Below are 23694 nucleotides of genomic sequence, written 5' to 3'. Positions count from 1 at the left end.
TTCAAGTGAAAAAATTTGAGTCTAATCACACATTGAAGTTCAATGGACAACTAGTTTATACTCTAGACCCTCATTGTACAATCTATATCACTTAGGAATTATTTATTTTTTTAATTGACTTAAATAGTCCATTCTTTAGTGTTTGAGAAGTCACTGAACAATTCTCTAATTTATGTTAAGTTGAAGGTATATTTGATTCATTTATATTATTTATTTTATTTTTATTTTGTAATGACATGTGGTTAATAAAATAACGTGATATATTAATTGCATTTTTTCTCTAATAAAGAATGATAATACAAATATCAAATAGAGTATCATCCCTATAATGCAACACATGGGAATGAATGAGTATGGTTAATTTATGATAGGACTAACTTAAATGCTAAATTATGCATATTATGAAATAAACTACAAGCTTTGAATAAGGCAATAGAAAGTGGAATATGAAATGTGCAATAATTGACACTTTGCTAAGATTAAACAAAACCATAATTACACAAACACTTTGTTTTTTCATCCTATTTCTTATTTCAATTGAAGTGTAAAATTGAGGTATTCTAAATATGTATATTATGAAATAAACTACAAGCTTTGAATATGGCAGTAGAAAGTGGAATATGACATGTGCAACAATTGACACTTTGCTAAGATTAAACAAAACCATAATTACACAAAGTCTAATTCATCACACTTTGTTTTTTCATCCTATTTCTTATTTCAATTGAAGTGTAAAATTGAGGTATTCTAAATATGCATATTATGAAATAAACTACAAGCTTTAAATAAGGCAATAGAAAGTGGAATATGATATGTGCAACAATTGACACTTTGCTAAGATTAAACAAAACCATAATTACACAAAATCTAATTCGTCACACTTTGTTTTTTCATCCTATTTCTTGTTTCAATTGAAGTGTAAAATTGAGGTATTCTAAATATGCAAATTCTCAATCATCCACATGATTCACAAGGTTAATATATTCACGAGACACTACCTATAAAATCATGTCTATTTAAATGAAAGTTAATTTCATTTGTAATTACACCTTATCGTTCATTGTTAATTGTCTGAGATATTTATTGAGTCTCCTTGTGTTGGAAATGATGGAAGATAAATGGCATTGATGATGGCTTTTAATGTTGTGAATTGAAAAATGAGAAGTCTCACATAGGAGGGAACACACTCATTTATAACCTTTATAAGGTGTTAGTTTCACAATTGGGTTGGGCCCCAAGGGCACCGCAATTTTGTGAAGGAGGGAGAATGCAAGCAAATGGACCACCAGAAAAATTATATATAATATTCCTCTTCTTTTATTAAATGAAAAACATTAATTTCCTCTTCTTTTGTCGACACAACAAAAATAGTAATACATAAAAATATTAAAACATTAACATATAATTAAAATGTATCACAAAATTTCATCATTAAAAGTATAAGCACAAATAAAATTAAGTAATTTTATTTATTTACTAACATATATGGACATATTTGGGTACAAATATAATTATTTTCGCATTTGTATTTATTAACTAACAGATAATTAAAATATTTATTTGTTTTACTCGCATATAATTGTTAAGCTACTCGATATGTGTTCGTCATAAGGTGAGAGTTTTCGATCGATAGCATGGGACAATTAACTTGATTCAATTAATTGTACCCACTTTTTCTCTTTCTGTAATAGTGCTACAGAAAGGGGTGACACAATTGATTCATTTAACCATCATTCGTTTAATTTATCTAAGTATAAATTCATTTAATTCATTCACATTCAACTATAAATCTATCTAATTTATCTACTACACAACAAAATTATTAAAACCACATTTATTTTTTAATGCAATCCAATGAATTACATATTTTTATTTTAAAATATATACATTTAAGAAACTATTATTATATAATTATATTTATTATTTCAAAACAAATGATTTTTAAATAAAAAATTGTTGTTTTACACATAAATTGTTTGATTACTATTTTGAAAAATAGGCTTTGTTATATTTTAAAAACTGTTTTTATAATATTCTAAAATAATTAATTCTTAAACTAATTTTATTTATTATTATTTAAGAGCTGGATTTATTTTAAATAAATGCTAAGTAATGACACCAGTATAGGAAAAGGGAAATAAATGCTTAGATAGAAAAACAAGGGACTTAGGTGAGATGAGTCAAGTTAATAAATGAATCCAAAAATGTTAGTTGCAACCGTTTGAGTCTATATGAAAAGTGGGCACATATAGTAAGTATGAGATTTATTATTATATAAGAAAAGATAGACAGAGAAGTGGGGTATGATAAAATTCATTGAAGATTGATTCTCTTATATGAGGAACCATAATGAAGTAGGGTTTTCTTTGTTATTTATCTCTTTTTATCTAGTAGTAAGGTCTTGTTGGTATTCTTTGTTTCATGGATAAATTTGTTTTATGCTAAATACTAACATTTCTTATGCATGTATATAAGCTCCTGTTTATTGAAAAAAAGTAAGCAAATACCTTGTCTAAAAATCACAATCTTTGATAGTGTTTGATAAAGACAAACATTAATCCAAACACACTCTTGAAGTGTATTTTTCTACCTAACTAAAAAACTAACTTTTATCACTTCTGCTCAAAATCAGATTTAGAAGATCAAAATAAAAGCACTTTTGAGAAGCTCAAGCACTCCTCTAAACTGATGCAACTACATTATAAAAATAAAATGAACTGGTTGTTCTAGTTTATTTTTCAGAGAATTGGCGTCTTTTTCACAACATTCGATGAAACATTCTACAACCTCAGTGTTGTGGAAACAATCTCCGATACCCGCATTACAATGTTAATATTACAATTACAATCAGACATGAATCTCACACTCGCAATAGATCACATCTTAAAAAATCCAAGAATGGGTTGCGGCCGAATGTTGAAATACGTGGCCGGAACCAAATAAGCACAAACTACAAACACATAAAGTCTAAACCAGACACAGGAAAAAATGCAGTACATGCATATACCTGTCAATATAATAACTGTCATACAATTCAAAATGCTCTTCACAGCAGGGAGGTCACTCTTTGTTGCTTGATCGGGAAACTGGCCTTGGTTTTGAAAATTGAAAAGTAATTGGTCCTTAAACCGGAATCTATCCAGCAACCACATGCAAATTTCATCTTCAGATGTCGGGATAGAATCAATGGGAAAGTGGCAGATATGGATATGAACTTCGGAAGGATCCACTCCAAAGACGTTGTCCAAGAAAGACGGGCAGCGGTATTTGTAGCCAATGGTAACATCATAAACTGACAATTTAAAGATAAAAAGCATCTTATTGATAGGATAATATGAATTTGAGATTGCCAACTTTTTCAACCTTCGATCAATCATTGCAATTAACAAACCAAATAATTCTCTACAATGAAAAATAAAAGTTCATGCAAGTCTCATCAGGTAGCCAGTTTATGAACTTAAATAGACAATATAAGTATTTTTCCTTGAAACATCCATAATTAAGCGCTATCAGCATAAGTGCTTGTCATATAAGTACTTATGCATAAACTATTTCTATAACAAAAGATAAAATTAAAATAAATTTGTAATCATATAAGTTATATGTTGTTTTCATAAGTTATTCAAGAGAGCTTATGAACATGTCATATTATGTTTCCATAAACTCTCCAGAACCGTCTCAAAAGTGCTTATGTCAGTAGGTAAGCTCAAATAAGTCAATATAAACATGCCCTATATGATATTAGACAGATTACGCAATGCAGACCTCCCCACCAATCATATCAAAAGAAAAAGAGAATCTAGATGATGCATAATTCTTGGATGGGTATAAGGTCTAACAAGAAATAAAACTAATGTCACATACTTAACCAATAATTACATAAACCATGGAAGACAAGGACAGAGAGATAACCTGCATTTAGAGAGCCCCTCAACTCTTGCAAACAGGTACAAAAGCCTTTGGTTTTTGGAAGTAAAACATTTTTCAGAATCGGTAACCCGTGTTCAGCAGCATATTTTTGACTTCGAAGGCACTTTTGCTCGCTACAAGAAGAAAAAGATAGATGGAAAGAAATCATAAAAAGAATACACGAAAACAGACAAAGTTGCATATGCTACATCAACTCAAATTGAGGATTATGAAAGTTGTGCTACAAAGTCATGCAATACTATGTTCTCTCACATCATATTAACATTTCCAAACAAAATCATATGATTCTCAAATACAAGAAACCTGATTATTTTTCCAGCATCATGATGAACATAAGCAAAGATAATAACGCATCGAAGTTTTAACTCATTACAGCATAAAATGAAATGTAAAATGAGAATCCATTTACAAGCAGCTTACGTAAAATCGGTGCCTTCCGGGAAAATAGCAAGCCAGAGAGGATCTCGAGGATCCTTGAATGTAGAAAGCATTTGACGCATATTTGACTCATCAGCTTCCCACTTCCTTTCCACAGGGATGAACTCCATTATGTGAAATGCCCAACCGAAAATTGGAAGTCTCATCAAACTACTCTTAAGTATATATTTAATGTATCCAAGGCATCCCTTCCGCAATGCAAGGTTCCATAAATACATCCAGTCGACTTCAGTTCGGTGATTTGCAATGAGTAAGATCCGTTCTCTCGAAGGAACGATAGCTCCAGAGAACACAACTTTAGTCTTGTTTATCTTTTCAAATAAAAATGGCCACAAAGTTAGCCAAGCACCAAAGAAAAAAGATGTTATTTTCCTGCTGTAACGGATGCTAAAAAGTCGCATTATAACAGCACCGATAAAGCCAAAGAACACCAATATTATAAACGCTGTTGAAACCAGAACCAGTAGGCACACCAAACCCCTTAGAACTCTAAAAGGAGCTAGAGCACGATACTTCGCTCCAAATTTTGAACTTACAGGTGTAAGAACCGCCATATTATGCTATTAAAAACAAGCACAGAAGTAAAAATAACTGCACTGGCTCTACAAGATATACTTCCTAAGTGAATGATATATATAATATATTAACAAGCTTGGATTGACAGAACAGAATATTTTTTATAAAAAATTGCTCAGTCGTTGGAGTTTCTTCTACTGATGGCTCAGTCTGTGGCTTTCTCCTTGTAGATGATACGATAAGCCAATATTTTTTTGACAATTTTGGCCACAAAAAGATTGCACTTAGAGGAAAGTAGAGTGTACCATATCTTCACCCTGAAAATGTAGGAAGAACTGAATAATATTATGTTTCATGAACTTAAGAGTGATGAACGAAATATTATTTTTGTTAAAGAAAGTCTAAGCATTTCTACTAGGAGAAGACGGGTAAATAATTGTCAAATATATCAGCACATAACAAATGACTACTGAAAAAGGTATGATTGCTTATAAAGACTACAACATAACTTAACTCTAAAAGGATCAAATTGTAAAAAATTTGTTTGGTGTTCTTAAGAAACCCCAACCTTCCTGCAATATTATGTACTAGGGAAGGCTATGGCAATTAAGAGGAAGGATGTCAGAGTTATCATTCTTTTTCTGCTAGGCTAAAATCACTGAATTATTTGACACTGGAATAGTTATGATGCAAAAGGGATATCAGATGTTAGAATCAAACTGCTTCCCTATCATGATAACAGCACCATTTGTTGGAGTATACAGAACATGAAAATTACATCTCTACCACATGCTAAAGACAGTACAACAACAACAACAAAAATCACCAAAGTCCTTTTTAATTGAGGTGAACTTCTATATCCTAAAGCTATGATGCACTAAAATGGGGATTTCACTGCCAACCTATGTAGCACTGACACCTCGATTGAAGACGTGATTGAAGACGTGTCTCATGTCTGACACTGACACCAACACATTTGGTTTCTTACATTATTATCGGTGTCCACGTGTGTTAGTGGTGTTAGTGGTGTGTCTTGTGTTAGTGCATCATAGCCACCGACTAAGATAGAAACATCTATTCAAATTTATGACTACTAGGAGGCATCTTTCCTTATCATTTTTCAAGTGATCCTACCAAAAGGCAACTTTATATGTAACAAATAAAAAGCTATTCAGCATCCTAGCAATATGATCTAAGTGTGATCGCAACAATAACAAAAAAAACATGGTCACTAGTGAAGCTGTTCACAACCTCATGTACAAGACAAAACCACATTACGCAAAAAAAAAAAAAAAAAGTTTGTCCCCCCTTTTTGTTCTTTCTGGGGTTACAAAAATATAAGGGACAAAATGAATAAAACCCCAGTTTCCAAAAACATTATGGTTGCTACTAGACAACCCCATTTTATGCAAAGCTTGGATCTTTATCACAGAAACAAAAGTTTGAAGTATTTTCCAATACTTAAAGCAAACATTGATCGAAAAAACAAGAACCCAAATAAGGCATTTAGCTACATGAGAGAGAGTAATATATAGAATGAAATTGAACATCATTACCTTTCTTCAAGCAGCTTGTAGCATTTTATCTGTTCCAAACAAACATTGAGATCAAAAACACAAACAAAAGAGATTGTAAGGAAAAGAGGGAAAGGTTGTTTTGATGAATAGAGAAATTATGAGATAATTTTTGGTGGGTGGATACTCTGTGCAACAATAATAATAATAGTAGTAGTACTCTCCACAACTGTTTCGAAGCTGAATGAGAGTCTGAAATAACTAAGTAGGACCTCCTTCTTTTTTACGTTATGTATGGTGTTTAATGTTTCTGCTTTTTTGTTTTTTGAGGTTACGCTGTTTACTTAATGTTGCCCAAACGTTAATTAAAACTGGTTAATGTTGTAATACTGATTTGATTAAAAAAGCCGTTATGTAAATTGATTTTATGGTAGTAAATTTTTTATGATCAAACTCATTAATGATTAATAGAAAATTAACCTATTTTATTAGGTAAAGTTATGATTTGATGATTATTTGATTATGGCAGGTTCTAGATTCATGATGGAACATTTTTTACGGCGTTAGATTTCAGAGAGAGATTCAAGATAGAAGGCCGTAGGGCTGGCCCAATTTGATACGTGGGAGTTATAATGGGTAACGTGCTTGCAAATATTAATATATACATCTTTGAATGAAGTGAAAAAAATATAACTATTAACTATTCGGATTTGATAAACTACAAAGATAATTATTAGTCATCACTAGCACGATGAATAGGTTATTTGATAAAAATATATTCAAGAATTGATAAAAAGATTATAAGTTTAATATATTTTAAAAAAAAAAATTGAAAATAAAATGAACAAAAAGAATTTTTGGGTCATATTATAACGAGCAACAAAATTCTTCATCAAAAGATTTAACATTGTTGTATTTCTAAAACTAAATTTGAACTCATAACCTCTAATTAAGCCGAAAGAAAATGAATAAAAAGTTAAATAAAATTAACATTCCAATGAGAAATAAAAAGACTATCACGTGAGTCAACTCTTTACATGACCCGTAAGCCCACACAAATCAAAAGTCGTCTAAACCTATACAAAATTTGGTCAAAATTTGGTCTATAAATTACAAGTTCGATTTTGGATGGTTTGACAAAATTAGACTCAGGCTCACTCGTGTATAACTGATGTTCAACTCCATAAGGCATGACAACTCATTTAGTTACATTGCAAATGTGTGTCAAAACCGGTCAAATGTAGTTTGACCAAAAAGTTGGTGCTTGGTAACTATTCAAGTGAATCAGTGTTTAACGCGATGATATAGAATAAGCATAGTTGTAAGAGAAACTCTTAGAATTTGAAATTGCAAAAACATAAAAAAGTAATATTAAATTAGCCAAAAGAATACTAAACCCTACATTTATATATGGACAAGTCCATTTCAATTGAATTTGAATCACTTAATTTTTAGTATTTGGTAACTTTAATGTATTTTAGAGAGAAATTATTGATTAAAATAAATTAATAAAATTATTTAGATGAGAGGAAAATTTTAGTTAAGTGGAAGACAGAAACAAAGTCACTAAAGATAAAGAAATTCAAAGTTAAAGGAATCTTGATTTCTTTTAAATTACGAAGCTAGACAACTACACTAAGATCCACATGATTTTAAAATTAAATAAGACACATGTTTGTTCAGTTTCATAAGAAATACTTACTTTGTTCATGACATTTGTTGTACTACATTTTTAGAGAGGAGAATAAAAAAGGGGGCTTGGTTTGGAGGTTTTTTTTCCCCCTTCAAATTTGTTGGTATAGCTTCGACTGATCTACACAATTGAGCTCTGATGCGTACTTGAGGGCCTTACTCTAACAAAGGAGCAATATTTTACCACATTTGAACTTCGCGCATACTTTAAGTTGTGGTGATTATCTGAAAGGAAAATATATGGGTACAACTAGTAGACATATATAATCTGATTACTCTCATTCGTAAGTTGTTGAAAGAGGATTGAGAGGTAAAAGTTTGATCTGTTTTTTTAGAAGCTAATAAATGTGTTGATTGTTTAACTAATACAAGGTGTCTTTTAGAGAGTCGATGTTGGTGATTTATGAGCAGTTGTTGCTTTCTATTTATTTGGAATCAAGCCACTTGGTTGGCATGGAAGTCTACATATGATAAATAACTTATTTAACATATTTTATCATAAACGCTTATGCATAAGTTATTATTGTAATACAATGTAAAATAAAATCAATTTTTTTTTATATATATAAATTCTAAGTTATTTTCATAAATTATTTAGAATAACTTATAAAAATTAACTTACATAAATGTCATAATCTTTTTCCATAAGCTTTTCTAGACATAATCACAAGTATTTATATCATTAGATAATCCAAATAGCTCTTTAAACTATTTGATTGACACCTATACCTACTTAGGACCTTAATCAAAAAATGGGAGGAGAATGAGTGAAAAGCTTTAAAATGCACAAGCTAAGCACTTGAATAGACCCAATGAACTTATTATGGTTGTTTTTAAAAAAAACAAATACATGTCTTTTTTTTTTTTAAATTGTCAATGTTAACTTGTTATAAAATATTAGTCTTGATGTGATTCTTGCATGTGGGAGTAAAACCTTAAAGTCAATTTCCTTAATACTTTAAAACTTAACTCTCACACCTCAGCTATTAAGCGACCTTATATCTCTTATGTTTGTCTTCTTTTTATAAACATTTATTATTTTTTCACGTATATTAAGATAAATATATAATTAATTTAATGTGTCTAACTTGATTTTTCATATTTCAAGGTAAGTTAGTAATATTTTATGAGGGATGTGTGTGAAAAATTAATAAATACACCTTAAATTTAAAAGTGTTTATATTTAGGGATACGTTTTTTCAATTGAGATTTTTAATTAGTGACAAAGATAGTAAAATGAAATAAATAAGGCTAAAATACATTTTCAATCCTTCAAATTTAGTCCTATTCATGTTTTTGTCTCTTAAGTTTTTTTTTTCTTTTCGATTTAGTCATTTAAGTTACATCTTATTTGTAACATTAACTTTTAGGTTAAGGTTCATTTACAAAAATATATTTTTCTGTTACTTCCTGTTCAGATATGCAATGATTTAGTGTGTTATTATTTGTTTTTATTAGGTTTGATATAGGTTGGATTTAGTTCAAATTTCTAGATATTTTAAGTTTTAGATTCAAATTTATTTTGTTTTTCAATTGAGATTTTTGTGGGTTTTTTTTATTAAGTTTATGACGAATAAGATGAAGATTTTAATTTGTTTTCAAGTTAAACCATGTAGCTTGAAATTCTAAACCCTTTCAATTGTGAATGGAGATCCATGAGGAAATTATTCTTAAAATCCTCTTGCAACCCATATTTACAATGAATTTATAGTGAATATCTCTTATTTATAAATAACTCATTTTTTAATTTTTGTTATAATGGTTAATTTATAATTTTTCTTTAAGTCACATGGATGATCTATTGCCTTTTTTCTTTAGGAATAATAAATTTTGGATTTAAAGATTTTTAATGATGAAGTGGAAGAAGAAAATGGTGAAGATTAATATAATTAATAAGAAGAAGACAAAGATTAGAGCCAAACAAAAGTTGATTAAATTTAGAAGACTATAAATGTATTTTTCAAAAACATAAATGATCAATTTAATAATCGTTATTTTTAAAAATTGTCGCATTAACATTATTATGCACACTTCACTATCTAACAACCACCTGACTTAAAAACTAATATTGCAAATCTAATGTCTTTTAAGCTACCAAAATCAAAAGAAAAAAAAAAAAACTTAAAAAAACTCGAGCAAGAATTAAATAAATTTGACAAAATTACATTTTTAGTTCTTTAAGTTTACTTCAGTTCCTGTTTAGGTCATTTATTTAAGTTATTTTTTTATTCTTATTTTTCTGAAGTGGTTTTCAATATTATATCATATTAGCAATGTTAACCTTTATGTTATGGTCAATTTACAATGTTATCCTTTTGTTATAGTTTCATTTAAAAAAATTGTCACATAGCTATATCGAAAAACTACATATATCTTACAACACACATTATCAAATTACATTTTTTAATAATTAATTTTTCTTATTAAACTATTAGGATTCTTCAAAAATAAAAATAAAAATATCAAATTAAATTATATTAAACCGTTAGAATTCTTCAAATCTAAACAAATATAGAAACGTATTTCGCCCTATCTTCGTCATCTACATATTTAGATTTTTGGATTTTTCTTCAGATTTGCATTTTCTTTTTATTTCACAAGTTAAAATTCATTAGAGTCCACATCAATTGCTAATATAAATTTTGTGGACTCAATCAAATTTTTATATATGAAATTTGTGAGTTCAAAAAATCTGAAGTAGATAATGAAGATGAAAGAAAAATGAGTTTTTGATTGGACAGGAATTTAATTTTTTAAGTAAAAAATATAATTTAATGATATATACTTGATCTGTGGGAAAATGCAGTTCCTCGTTAAAGTTACATATACATTTTTAATAACCATATATATATATATCTATTTTTTTAACATAACTACAAAAGAGTGCTAACGGAGCTTAATTAAAGATTTTTGTTTATATACAAAAACTAACATAAGGACATAAGTAAAAAATTAAATAAAGAAGCTATTAGAAAATTGTGTGAAATTAAAGTGTAATTTTGGCAATAAATTTAAATGACTAAAATTGTATTTTATGGAATAAATAAAGGGGAATAAAAGGAAGGAAGTTGAAGAAGGGAAGGAAGCGACTTTGGTTTAGTGTGTAAGCTGGGTTTTTGTTCAGACTAAGCTGCGTTGCATTCTCTCTCTCTCTCTCTCTCTCTCTCTCTCTCTCTCTCTCTCAAGAAATGGATATTGATTTCAAAGAATATCACTTACGCTGTGAACTTCATGCCCACGAAGACGACGTAACATTTCTCTCTCAATTTTCTCATTATTCTTTCTCCATCACTTTCTCTTTTTTAATCATATTTTTCATTCTTGATCATTGCTTCAACACCATCAGGTTCGTGGAATAACCGTCTGCGGCAACGGCGACATAGCCACGTCATCCAGGGATAAAACGGTTAGGTTATGGTCTCAGGACAATCGCAAATTCCTCTGTTCCAAAGTTCTTGTTGGACACTCCAGCTTTGTGGGTCCCTTAACATGGATTCCTCCGAACCCCGATTTGCCACAAGGTGGAGTCGCGTCTGGCGGCATGGACACTCTCGTCTTGGTTTGGGACTTGAACACCGGTGACAAAGTTCATACCCTTAAAGGTCATCAATTGCAAGTCACTGGCATTACATTCGATGATGGGGATCTTGTTTCCTCTTCTATTGATTCGTATGTTTTTCAATTTTATCTATTTTTCTTTCCACTTCTTACTTCACTTCATTCCTTGTTTTATCATTTTATTAATGTATTGAACCAAACTCAATTTAACTTGTTAGGTTTTCCATTTATTTCATTAGAGCAGTTTTAATATCTTGATACTGCTTTTTGATTCAGATCAACCAAATTATTGCTGTTTTAGCCCTTATTTTGTAAACACGGTCCACTGCTGAATACTATGTAGTGTTGTCAATCGGATGAAGGAAGTTATTCAAGAACAGATGGAACTCTTTTTAGTAACAAGTAGGAAAAAATTGATTAATAATTTCATAACACACTTGTTATGGCTCCCAAATATCCAATATACATGACCACTAAGGTCTACATTGCCACAATGTTATTTTATGGAAGTGGGCAGGCAGGCTGCTAGAAATTTGGATTGCAAAATATAGCAATTTGTTCAAATTCTGCTATGCTACAAGGCTATACTGCTGCTATTTGACAATACTTTGTACTAATTGTGGCTTGATTGTGTTTAAAGATTTCTACAGATTCCGCCATGAACTGTGTTAACCCTAATTTATCATCTAGATTTTTTAGTCTTGATTAGCTACCTGAATTTCTTGTGCAGTACTTTGAGACGGTGGAGGAATGGGCAATGTGTAGAGACATGGGAGGCTCACAAGGCACCGATTCAAGCAGTTATAAAGCTACCCACAGGAGAGATTGTTACCGGTATAGCTACTTGTTGATACATTTTTGCAAACAACTTTCATTACCACTTGGGTTACACTTAGAGTCATGTCTCTAACAAAATATTTATACTTGGTGTTCGCAACATTTATTCGTGTAAATAATATTGAAATGGTATTGGACTAAAGTGAGTTTGTTAACTTACCTTCTCATATTTTAGGCTCAAGTGACACTACTTTAAAGACTTGGAAGGGAAAAACTTGTTTACATACTTTTGAAGGACATGCAGGTTTGTTTTCCCAACTTTAGACACACTTCAATCTTATTTGTCATCGACTAGTAGTGGCTAAGTTATAGTTATTTTTTTATATATTTCCCTCGAATGTTTCTTTGAGTGGTGAGGAACGGCAGACTTTGGTGTTGAAGTTATTGATATTTGCATAACATATTTGTGAACTGATTTTATTTTTCGGTGGGTCATTTTATTAATCTGGTGATTTTCTTTCTATTTGCCTGGTGACTGGTGTCTTACATTTTAAAGGACAGAGAGGTTTTTCCTTGGGAACATGTTTTTGCAGCCATATTGTATTCTTTTAAGATGCCATGGGCTACATATTTTTGTTGTTTCAGTGTCTTAACTCTTTTAGTATAAACTAATAACGCTGCAAATGCTGATAACCTTTGAGGAGTGTACAGATACAGTTCGTGGCTTGGCTGTGATGTCTGGTCTTGGGATCCTATCTGCATCCCATGATGGGTGGGTTCATTTCTGCACATGGTCCTCTAGATTTAATTAATTTTGAACGCCTTGTTCTGAATCTGAAAATATATATACCCTGCTTGACTTGTTTCCAATTACTACAGTTCTCTCAGATTATGGGCAGTAAGCGGTCAAGTGTTAATGGAGATGGTTGGCCATACTGCAATTGTTTACTCAGTTGATTCACATGCATCAGGACTTATTGTCAGTGGTAGCGAAGACCGTTTTGCAAAAATATGGAAAGGTGATGGATGACCTTTTTCTTGCTTTATGCATCATTTGAATATTATTTGCATATATTGCTTAAGTGATACCACTCAATACTGTTGAGCTTCATGTCTCTTGTTCTTTTTTTAGTGTACTTAGCTTAAGAATAAACTCAGCCTGTCTTCATGAAGTTTATAGGGGAGTTTATTTCAATACCGTTATTGCAATTTATTTCTATTTTAAATTGAGGTATAAGCTAGTTTGTTTGTTTATTTTATAAGAAAGTGGGCACATGTTTTGTTTTGGACTATCATATGGATAGACTCTACTCTTCCATTTTCACTGATCAAATTGCCATGCCATGCATGTGAAGCATCTAGAATGTTAAGCCGCTCAAAGGCATCAGTTTTACTTCACATGGTCGATTGTTTTAGTATTTTTGCCTCATCTTATGAATCTTGTAGCTTGTAATTGTGATTTTTTTGTTTTAACATTTTCAGATGGAGTTTGTGTTCAGAGCATAGAGCATCCTGGTTGTGTTTGGGATGCAAAATTTATGGAAAATGGGGATATTGTGACAGCATGTTCCGATGGAGTTGTACGCATTTGGACTGTAAATCAGGATTATTTTGCTGACCAGCTAGAGCTTGATTTATACACCTCGCAACTTTCTCAATACAAGTCTAGTAGGTATGCTTTTTGTTGGCGATCATACATTCATAATGCACTTGCTACTCACGTCTCATCAGCTTCTCTCCTTATCTATCCATATTGTGAATTTCTTAACCATGGTTTTCACTCTGAAAAATATTGTCATTCCCCTTTGTGAATAACTGATTTCATTTTCTTGGGAACTTTTTATTTTATGTGAATCCATATGTATTCCTTTTTTTGTTTTTAAAATTTGAATCCATCGATTGTATCATGCTTGAATAAATTATGCCTTGCTATTACCAATGAACTTAGCTCGATCTGTTAATTTATGCTAGAAAGAGGGTTGGGGGATTAAAATTGGAGGAGTTACCAGGCTTGGATGCACTGAAGATCCCAGGTTTGATTTTAACAGTTTTTTTAAGATATAATTAGTGATATCTGACCTGATGACATTGTTTAATTGATATATGTGGCCAAAACTAAGTGTGGTTAGAGTGATTTTTTTTTCCATTTTGTATTGTGTTGATAATTTCATACATAATCCAACTGCCCATTTGGTTTTGAACAGGAGCTTCTGATGGCCAGACAAAAGTAGTCAGAGAGGGAGATAATGGGGTGGCATATGCATGGAACATGGCAGAACAGAAGTGGGATAAAGTAATTAATTTCCTTACCTGTAAATCCCAAATGGATTTTTTTTAACTTAAATGGTTTTTGTTTCCCTTAACCTTTGTAATTTTGTTGCCTTAGTCAATCCCAAGTTTTGCAGTACCAAATATAAATGATATTACAATGTAATTTTATATTTTTATTAACAATTTACGTTTGCCTAAAGATTGGTGAAGTTGTTGATGGACCAGAGGAATCAAATCGCCCACTTTTCGATGGTGTTCAGTATGATTATGGTCAGTTTCCTTATGTTTCCCTTGATCACTTGTTTTACCTACTTTACACTAATTTCTTATAAAATTTACCTCTGGCTGTTCAGTGTTTGATGTGGATATTGGAGATGGTATGCCTATCCGAAAGTTGCCATACAACCGATCAGGTGCACATTTTCACCATGAGATTGCATCTTTAATTGGCTTAATAATGTAGAGATTGACTTTCTTGTGCCACTACAAGTGCTGTTATTGTCTGTTGGTTTGCTTAAGTGTTTTGGAAAATTGAATTTAAATGGCTCTTTGGAAGTCAGTTAGAAACATGTTATTGTTTATTCCAATAGTTTATCATGTTGTACAATTTCATTCTAAGAACTTAGAAGTTAGAGCAGTGGAAGAATTAATTCTTATAATAAAAACAGTAGATATTAATGATTCTTAAACACGAACTCTTTGGTCAAGTCAACCAACAACTGGTATGTTAGGCTGCTTTAGTTTCCAGGAGGCAAATTGCATGTGGAGGTGCATATATGCTTGCATGCTAAATGTACCAAGAAAGAGGGAGTATTTTTTTTCCCTCTATCTGTAAAGAAAACAAGGTGTGGGCTACTCATATTTTTGTTTCTTTTGCTTTTCTCTTTTGTTTGTGATGTGAATGTAATATAATACCTTATGAGTGTTTCAATTTTTAGGGCTTAGGGATGATGCATTAATTCTTCTCTGTTACTTTATTGCTCAATTTCTGCTTTAGGTTTTCTTCTCACTTGCGATTGTTAATCTTGTATTTATATGCTGAGAATCAATCAAACCTTGTCCTTGGTTATGTTCTACGTAACCCTTTGATTTTTTGCCTTGCACGGCTTTGTAGTTTGTATGTTCCAAATAATTTGTTGAGTGATAATCTGCTTACTGATAAAGAAAATTGTGAAATGTCTCCAGAAAATCCATACGATGTTGCTGATAAATGGCTTCATAGTTTGTATGTTCCAAATAATTTGTTGAGTGATAATCTGCTTACTGATAAAGAAAATTGTGAAATGTCTCCAGAAAATCCATATGATGTTGCTGATAAATGGCTACTCAGTGAGAGTCTTCCTCTTTCATTTCGTGAGCAAATCGTACAGTTCATACTTCAAAATACTGGACAAAAGGATATTACTTTTGATGCTTCATTCCGTGATCCGTACACCGGCTGTAAGTAATATTTTTTAATAATAAATTGATGGTGATCAATGGGGTCTATTATCCTTGCAATCCTCCTTTTATTACTTGATTTTGTTGTTGTATTTTATTTCAGCCAATGCTTACGTACCTGGTCAACATTCACGCACATCAGGTAATAAAAACTCACCTTATTTTATCCTGCATGAGTTTCATCATGTTCACGCTGTAATATGTGCTTGTGCAACTCAGTCCCAATTGACCTTGTTTATTTTTTCAACGACAGATATCTCTGCAAAGCCTACTTTCAAGCATATTCCTAAGGTGTGGTTTCGTACACTTTGTATTGGAAGTTGCTGATATGTTTGTCTTGGTGGAATACTTTTTAGCATAGAAATTCTAAGGCCTAGAAAATGTGGACGATTTGATATGCCTTTTACTGTTGTTATTTGCTTTTCTATTTTGATTAAAATATAGGAATGCATTATTATTTACTTGGGTCCATTAGTCAAACGAGGTCATGTTGCAATGTCCACATGCTATATTTTGTATGTCCTGAGGCTTACGTAAATTTTTAATGTAAGTATTTGATTGGTATGTTAACAACTTAACATATTAAAAGAGTTTGTAAAATTTGTACTTTGCATCCTTGTGATTGTGATCTATTTATTACTATATAGTTGAGGTAAGGATACCTTGATTCTGTTCAAGGCCAATATGGCATTAGATGGAGCTCAATAGCAAAATATGATTCTGATAGATGTTACATTGTAAGACCTTTGCTGCAAATTAGTTTTCTCTTCAGGAAAATTGCTTGACGAGTCCCCGCATCAATCTACAAGTATTTGATCCAATTTGTGGAAGTCATTAGTGCTTAAGTAGTGTGATTTTTTTTTTGAAAAAAAAAGTCCAGTGTTCAAATTTTTAACCTCCTTATTGCAGAGCTTCATAATTTTTCCTTCTTGAAGGTAATTACTTAACTTGATAGCTGATACACAGTTTTTTACTTCAATTGTCAGAAAGGGATGCTTGTTTTTGATACAGCTCAGTTTGATGGGATCCTTAAAAAGATTGTCGAGTTCAATAATGCCTTAGTATCCGACCAGGTAGGCTACATGATTGGAGATTTTTGTTCTATTCCTCTTAGTTATTAATATGTAGGATGTACTGTTAAAATATCCCTTTTTGGTAGAAGAAACTTAGTTTTATGATGGTGAACTCATCTACAATGTTAAGCATTGGGGAACTTTTCTAAATTCCAATATACCTGTTGACAATCCTAACTTCACATACTGAAAATAATGCTTTTGATGTTAAACTTGGGATCTACACTTAGCGACGCCCTTTGATACAAAATATAAACCCTACACTAGTAAACTGTGCAATTATTAGTAACAGGATTTGCCCTGTGTAAGAACAATACAGCTGCATGTTTTAGAAAGCATGCTTGTATTGAGCGTCATTACTATTCATATTGTTATGATGACATATGAATTCGATAATGAGTTTTCTGCGTATCTGCTTGTATTGTCAATCTTTAGGAAAATCAGAAGTTGTCTTTGACTGAGGTAGATGTTTCCAGACTTGATGCCGTTGTGAAAACACTGAAAGATACTTCACATTATCATTCCAGTAAATTTGCAGACTCTGAAATAGCCTTGCTACTGAATATGCTATCTTCATGGCCAATCACAATGATATTTCCAGGTTAGTTGAAGTTTCTGACTGAATTTTGTCGCTTGTGTTGTGCTGTTACCTTGACCCATTGGATCAAATTTGTTTTATTGTATGCCCACTTCTTAATCAATAGACTTCTCTGATCTTTTGGAAAATGGTTTTCTTACTTCATGTTGTGCTTTCTCTTTGCAGTCATTGATATTATAAGGATGGTAGTTCTTCACCCAGATGGGGCTATTGTACTTCAGAAGCATTTTGAATCTGAAAAAGGTATCAACGTTTCCATCATTTTGTTTTGTGACATTATATTATGACCATACTCAATTGTGATTGTAATTATAAGCACCCATTAGAAATAAATTTTGTCCCTAAATATAAGCCTCCTTTCAAATTACAAGATGCATTTATTATTTTTCTCCCAAACATACCCCTTATTATATAATTAATTTATCTTGGAAGGCAAAAAGTCAAATTGAATATATAAATGTATAAAGGATATTTTAGGAACATAAACACATATGACACATTAACTTCACTACCTATTTTTCTTAATATATGTGAAAAATGCAATGGGGGTTTATAATTAGGGACGAAGGTAGTAATAAGTTCAATTCCATCATTACAATAAGAGACCCTCCTTTAACTTTGGACCTTATCTTTCTTCCCGTGCTTTGTTTGGTATCATCAGTAATGCTGTATAGGAAGAAGTGTTGGTGGTAAAAAACCAACACGGAAATAAAATTAGTGTAGCAAAGATGAGAATGTCACGCTAGATGTGTGCAAATACTAGACAAGATACGATCGGACGAGATAGGATTAGGAATGATAGCATTATTGTAAAAAAGAGGATTGATTCCCAACTAAGGTGGTTTGGACACGGGTGGAGAAGACATGTAGATTTTGTAATATGGAGAGTAAATCAGATGAAGGGAAGCCCAATTGCTAGATGCAGAGGAAGGCCACAAAAAACTATAGAGAAACTACTAAGAAAGTCTTAAGGTCAATGGTTTGGCTAGAGAGGTGATTCATGATAGAACATTAGAGTGTCAATTTTATCCATGTAGTCAATCCCACCTAGTGATGAGGATAAATGTTTCATTGATTTTCTCTCTTTACATGCAGACATTTTAATGGAAGTGATTAAGAAGGTCAGCTTAAACCCGACAATTCCTGCAAATCTGTTGACCAGCATTCGTGCTGTCACTAATCTCTTTAAGAATTCATGCTACTACAATTGGTTACAGAAACATCGCAGTGAGGTCAGCATCTCGTTATTGTTTTTTGTTTATTTTCACTTGGATTATTTAAAGGAGTTGATAAGAATTGCTTGAAAAACCAACAGTAATGTAGAAATTTCTTGTTTGACTTTTTTTACTATAAAAGCGGTGCTTGAACTGGCATCTTCTTTGATTAATATAGAGCTTTTCATTGCTCTGGCTTCAAGTATTATTAGTATATATTCAATTCAAGATTTATGTTGACTTTTAATAATACAGTTTAATTAGCCTAATTTAACTTTCCTTTACATAACTGGTGCGTTTATCAATTTATTAGTTCATCAAATTTGGCCATTTTATGCTCTTTTTTCTTATTAATAAATCTTTTCTGAAGAATTACATAAATTTAATTTATCCATCTTTTTTCTGCTGAATTCTGGTGATGGATGGATCTTGGTCATTTACTTGGTGCTGTGTCTGAGATGCAGATTCTTGATGCTTTCTCAAGTTGTAGTTCATCTACGAACAAAAATGTGCAGTTGTCCTACTCTACCTTGATACTGAAGTAAGTCTCATTTTTTATACAAATACTGAAGTCTTTTCTTGACTCTAGGTTGAAGCAAATTTGTTTTGGAAAATACCAATACTTATTCAATTATTGGTATTTAGCTGCAAAATTTCACGAGTAGCTCTTGCATTTATATTTCATTATTATAATTTGTTTGTTTCAATTTTTTAAGTTCTTGTGTTCTTTATGCATTAACTCTAAATAAAAGATACAGTTTCCTTTAAGTGTTCCAGTGCTTTCTGGTTTTTTATTACCCAAAAAAGATTAAGAGCTGGTTTGGGTAAACTTCTCCACAAGCACTTATAAGAAAAGAAATATTGAAATAGTATTGCAATGACTATGGGTTTTTCAAATAATTACTAATTGTATACATTGAAATTAGCTTCTGCATCTCTGCTTTTTCAATTCTTTCATTTAAATTCTCCTTATATACCTGTAAAGCTAAAAAATTCTCATAAGTGAAGAATCCTAAACTTATTTTAACTGAGAAGCTCTAATAAGCTAGAAGCTATTCCAAGCTGGGCCTAAATAAGTTTTGTTTCCTTGAATGGAAAATTGGAAGGAGGGCAAATCTGGGAGCATTTGGATTTTTTTCTTTGCTCAGTATGCCACCCTACACAACCTCATCACCCTGCTGCATTAAGTTCAGACACGGCGGCGGCGGCGGCTTTTACATATTTTTATATTTATATATCAGTTCTTGGTTCATTATTTTCATCATTGCAGTGATTTGCTTTCAGAAGTACAATATTACTGGTCCACAATGTAAGCATGCAATAACCTTGACTTTTAATGTGATCCTCAGTTATGCAGTTCTATTGATTGAATCTAAGGATCAAGAAGGTCAATCTCAAGTTCTATCAGCAGCACTTGAGGTATGTCTTATGCTATTTTTTCCTGGGTACTACCGCCACATCAAACCTTATAACACTTGGTAAACCGACTGAATGAATTCCAGTAGGCTGTATCAAAAGCCAAAATTTCAATAAATAATTTTGGACAAATTGGTTTATCATTAAGGTTTTTTTAGTATCGGTGTAGAATGTGTGTTCCAAGAGTGCTCCTCTTGAGATAAAATAAAAATCCCTCACTCTAACAAGTATTCCCTCACTCTTTTCATTAGATTATCTTCTATAGGATCCACTTTTTTACTCTCTCACTGGGGCCTCTATTGATTTCTCACAAGAGTAAACCACCTTGTAGAAATTGTCTCTTCCTCAGTAGGTTGCTGTTGCTACTCTATCTTTCTCCCATACAGTCTTGTTCAATATTTTATTTTCTTGTATGTCTACTCATCTTCCTTGACGATTTCATATTTATTAACCTATTATTTGCCCTTGTTGGCTTATATCTAGCATTCATTAGTATAAAGTTCTGTTGGTCTTATAATTGTCTCCTAGAATTTTCCTTGATAATTGTCTCCTAGAATTCTCCTTGATAATTGTCTTAAACCTAAAGCATTGCTTCATGTCATCTAGCAAAGCTTGAATCCTATGTGCGACATCCTCATCAATCTGATACCTTAATCTTGCAACCGTGGCTATGTAATCTCTAATTTTCACCCCTAATTATTTGTTAATTTGTGACTAATGAAAAGCCGTTATTCAAATCTAAAGTTTTTCCACCCTAAGAAAAGGAGCCAGGCAGAGGTGCATAGTATTTGTACATTATTTAAAATATCGAATTTGCTACTTTTAGATGTTATAATATTTCTGAATATTACTCATGCATTTTGTTTTTGTTCAGATTGTCGAGGATGAAAACGTAGGATTTGATTCCAAATATCGTGCTTTAGTCGCTGTTGGATCACTGGTATGTTTAAGTTTTCTGTATCTCATCTGTTTTTCAGGCACAAACAAAACTACTCATTTTTTGCTTTTTGTTACAACAATCTGCTTTTGGGAAGCCCGTTTCTCCAATTCATTTATTACCGTTGTCTCCTCTTGCTGACCTATTAGCAAAAATTGTTGTGTTGATTAGAGTTTTATATCCTAGTCAGTGGAACACCTTTGTTTTGGTACACAGGATTTGCATAGGGAATGGCATTTCTTTGGACACTAGAAGTTGCAAGAAAGAAATAACATTTCGATTATTTAAAAAAAACAAAATTCAATCAAATTGCATACTTATATTTTGTTGTTGTAAATATTTACATGTAAAATCCATCAATATAATCATTCAACAAAATGTGACATTAGACAGATTTCGTATTAGTACATTCCTGTGCTTATAGGCATATCTACCTCTTAGAAATTCTTGTCTAAACTTTTTATTTGTCAAATCCTCTTCAAACAGATGCTTGAGGGTCTTGTCAAAAAAATAGCACTCGACTTTGATGTTTTGAGCATAGCAAAAGCAGTCAAGGGTTCTAAGGACTCCAAGATTGCTGAAGTTGGATCTGACATCGAGCTAGTATCAAAGCAGAGCTGAATCCAATCACTTTTGGGCGATTAGTCTCTTCTATCAAATCCCAAAAAAAATGAAGGAAAAAAGGAATGTTCATGCTCATGTTACTGAGTACTGGCAACTGACCCATAATCAGACACGTGCACACGGGATTCCCTTTCATTGTTCAGTGCATTTTGTATCTTTTTGGGGACTGGGGAAGGTGAAAGCTTCAAATGCAGAGTTATTTGGAATTGAAAATTTATGCATTGTACAGCATTATGATCTTCAGATCCTTGTGCCTAATTCTGTTTCATATATTGAATTTTCTTTAGTATTGATAAATTCAATTTTATATGGATAGTCAGTCAAAATCAATCTTGACAATTTATTAAAACATTGAATGATCATTATTAACTGTCATTTTATATAGACGTGTTAATCAGTTTTATAAATAGTGTATAACAAGTTTTTATTGTTAAGTATTCCATACCCTTCATCATGTTTTGAATATACACAAAAATAAATGATTGATATTAATTAACAATAGTAGTTAATCTTTCCTCAATAAAAAACAACTGGCCACCGGTCCTTGACCTTGAGGGAAACATATAATATAATTATAAGTGAAACATATGTTGTTTTGACAATTAATTAATCAAATGTGAATTGTCATGCACTAATACTATATAAATCAGCCGATATGATAAAAAAAAATATTTATAACTTTTTTGACAGGAAAATATATTCTAATTTAATGCTACTAATATTAATTTTTTTTCATGAAAAAAAGTTTTTCCTTTTTATATGTACTTTATTGTTTTTCCTTTTTATTGTCTTTATATGTAATTTTTGATAAATGTTGATTTTAAAAAATGGAAATAGTAAAAAATTATTATTAATTAAAACAAAATTAATATTATTTCACAAATATTTTAAAAGAAATTCAAATTTTACTTTTAATCCAAATATCTCCACCGTACCACACACACTCACTTGAACCGATGCATCTCAATAGTAATAACAATAATGCTACCTACACCCTTCACTTTACTACCTAGACTCCTCATTTTAAAAAAACAAATTACCCAAAATGTCCTTACCTATGTATTGAATTTGAACTATAATCTCATTCATTCATCTTCATCTTCATCCTCATTCTCATCTTCATCAACATATTCATCTTCATCAACATCTTCTTCAAAACCTTAACCTTCATGTTCATGTTCATCTTCATCTTTAAAATCATAACTTTTATCTTCATCAACATCTTCATCCTTATCCTCAAAACCCTAACCTTCATTTTGGTCATTTTAAAAATACGTTTACGTGAACTGAGTTCACGTACAAATTTTTTACAATTTTACAATGTATGTGAACTCAATTCAAGTAAATTCGAGAAGATTGTCCACGACTCTATGTTTTGTGATGGAGTTCGAGAAGATTGTCCACGAGTACAAAGACCACTTCTAGTGTATTAGATAAAAAAAATATTGGGATAGTATATTAGATGAAAATTAGGACTTTTGGATTTTAAAATAATACTATGAAAATTAGGACTTTTTAAAATAATAATTTTCATACATTTCCAAAGTTCAATATTTCCAAAAGTCATACTTTTTCATATATTTCCAAAAAGTCATAATTTTCAAATAAATACATAAAATGATTTAGATTTACTTAGTCCTATAGACCAATCAGGCCATAATGACCCGGTTGTTTTTGGGCCACCGTGTATTAAATT

General features: G+C 31.4%; 2 protein-coding genes across 3 annotated transcripts; one reads left to right on the top strand and one right to left on the bottom strand.

Annotated features, from left to right (window-relative positions):
- Window positions 1-2708: 2708 nt before the first annotated feature.
- Window positions 2709-6686, bottom strand: LOC101491386 (probable 1-acyl-sn-glycerol-3-phosphate acyltransferase 5). Of its 2 annotated transcripts, none has more exons than XM_027335514.2 (4): window positions 6441-6686; window positions 4351-5219; window positions 3913-4043; window positions 2709-3292 (listed from the first exon to the last, which is right to left on the bottom strand). In XM_027335514.2, the coding sequence occupies exons 2-4, from the start codon at window positions 4920-4922 to the stop codon at window positions 2877-2879; spliced, it is 1119 nt and encodes a 372-aa protein (XP_027191315.1). In that variant the 5' UTR covers window positions 4923-5219; window positions 6441-6686; the 3' UTR covers window positions 2709-2876. The 2 variants fall into 2 exon arrangements, with proteins under 2 accessions (XP_027191315.1, XP_004507406.1); XM_004507349.4 differs by having other exon boundaries at window positions 4351-5201.
- A 4470-nt stretch (window positions 6687-11156) lies between these two features.
- LOC101491071 (uncharacterized) lies at window positions 11157-22378 on the top strand. The gene is made up of 22 exons (XM_004507348.3): window positions 11157-11338; window positions 11437-11759; window positions 12379-12482; window positions 12661-12729; window positions 13137-13197; window positions 13305-13444; window positions 13908-14097; window positions 14397-14458; window positions 14630-14718; window positions 14897-14966; window positions 15050-15109; window positions 15990-16136; window positions 16240-16278; window positions 16390-16427; window positions 17123-17209; window positions 17645-17810; window positions 17973-18050; window positions 18903-19039; window positions 19486-19562; window positions 20371-20440; window positions 21312-21377; window positions 21861-22378. Exons 1-22 carry the CDS (start codon window positions 11279-11281, stop codon window positions 21993-21995), a joined length of 2268 nt encoding a protein of 755 aa, XP_004507405.1. The 5' UTR covers window positions 11157-11278; the 3' UTR covers window positions 21996-22378.
- Window positions 22379-23694: the final 1316 nt, after the last annotated feature.

The sequence above is a fragment of the Cicer arietinum genome, chromosome 6, assembly GCF_000331145.2.
Source record: "Cicer arietinum cultivar CDC Frontier isolate Library 1 chromosome 6, Cicar.CDCFrontier_v2.0, whole genome shotgun sequence".
In the NCBI taxonomy this organism is placed as follows: domain Eukaryota; kingdom Viridiplantae; phylum Streptophyta; class Magnoliopsida; order Fabales; family Fabaceae; genus Cicer; species Cicer arietinum.
The sequence above is the reverse complement of the archived record's forward strand: the minus strand, read 5'-3'. Positions and strand labels throughout refer to the sequence as shown.

Excerpts from the sequence above, each read along its gene's own strand:
- LOC101491071 (XM_004507348.3), top strand. The coding sequence starts at position 11,279 with ATGGATATTGATTTCAAAGAATATCACTTACGCTGTGAACTTCATGCC. Across the intron at positions 15,110-15,989 it reads GTTGCCATACAACCGATCAG|AAAATCCATATGATGTTGCT; the intron begins GTGCACATTTTC and ends AAATGTCTCCAG. Across the intron at positions 21,378-21,860 it reads TAGTCGCTGTTGGATCACTG|ATGCTTGAGGGTCTTGTCAA; the intron begins GTATGTTTAAGT and ends CTCTTCAAACAG.
- LOC101491386 (XM_027335514.2), bottom strand. The coding sequence starts at position 4,922 with ATGGCGGTTCTTACACCTGTAAGTTCAAAATTTGGAGCGAAGTATCGT. Across the intron at positions 4,044-4,350 it reads CCGGAAGGCACCGATTTTAC|CGAGCAAAAGTGCCTTCGAA; the intron begins GTAAGCTGCTTG and ends TTCTTCTTGTAG. Across the intron at positions 3,293-3,912 it reads GAGGGGCTCTCTAAATGCAG|TTTATGATGTTACCATTGGC; the intron begins GTTATCTCTCTG and ends TTAAATTGTCAG.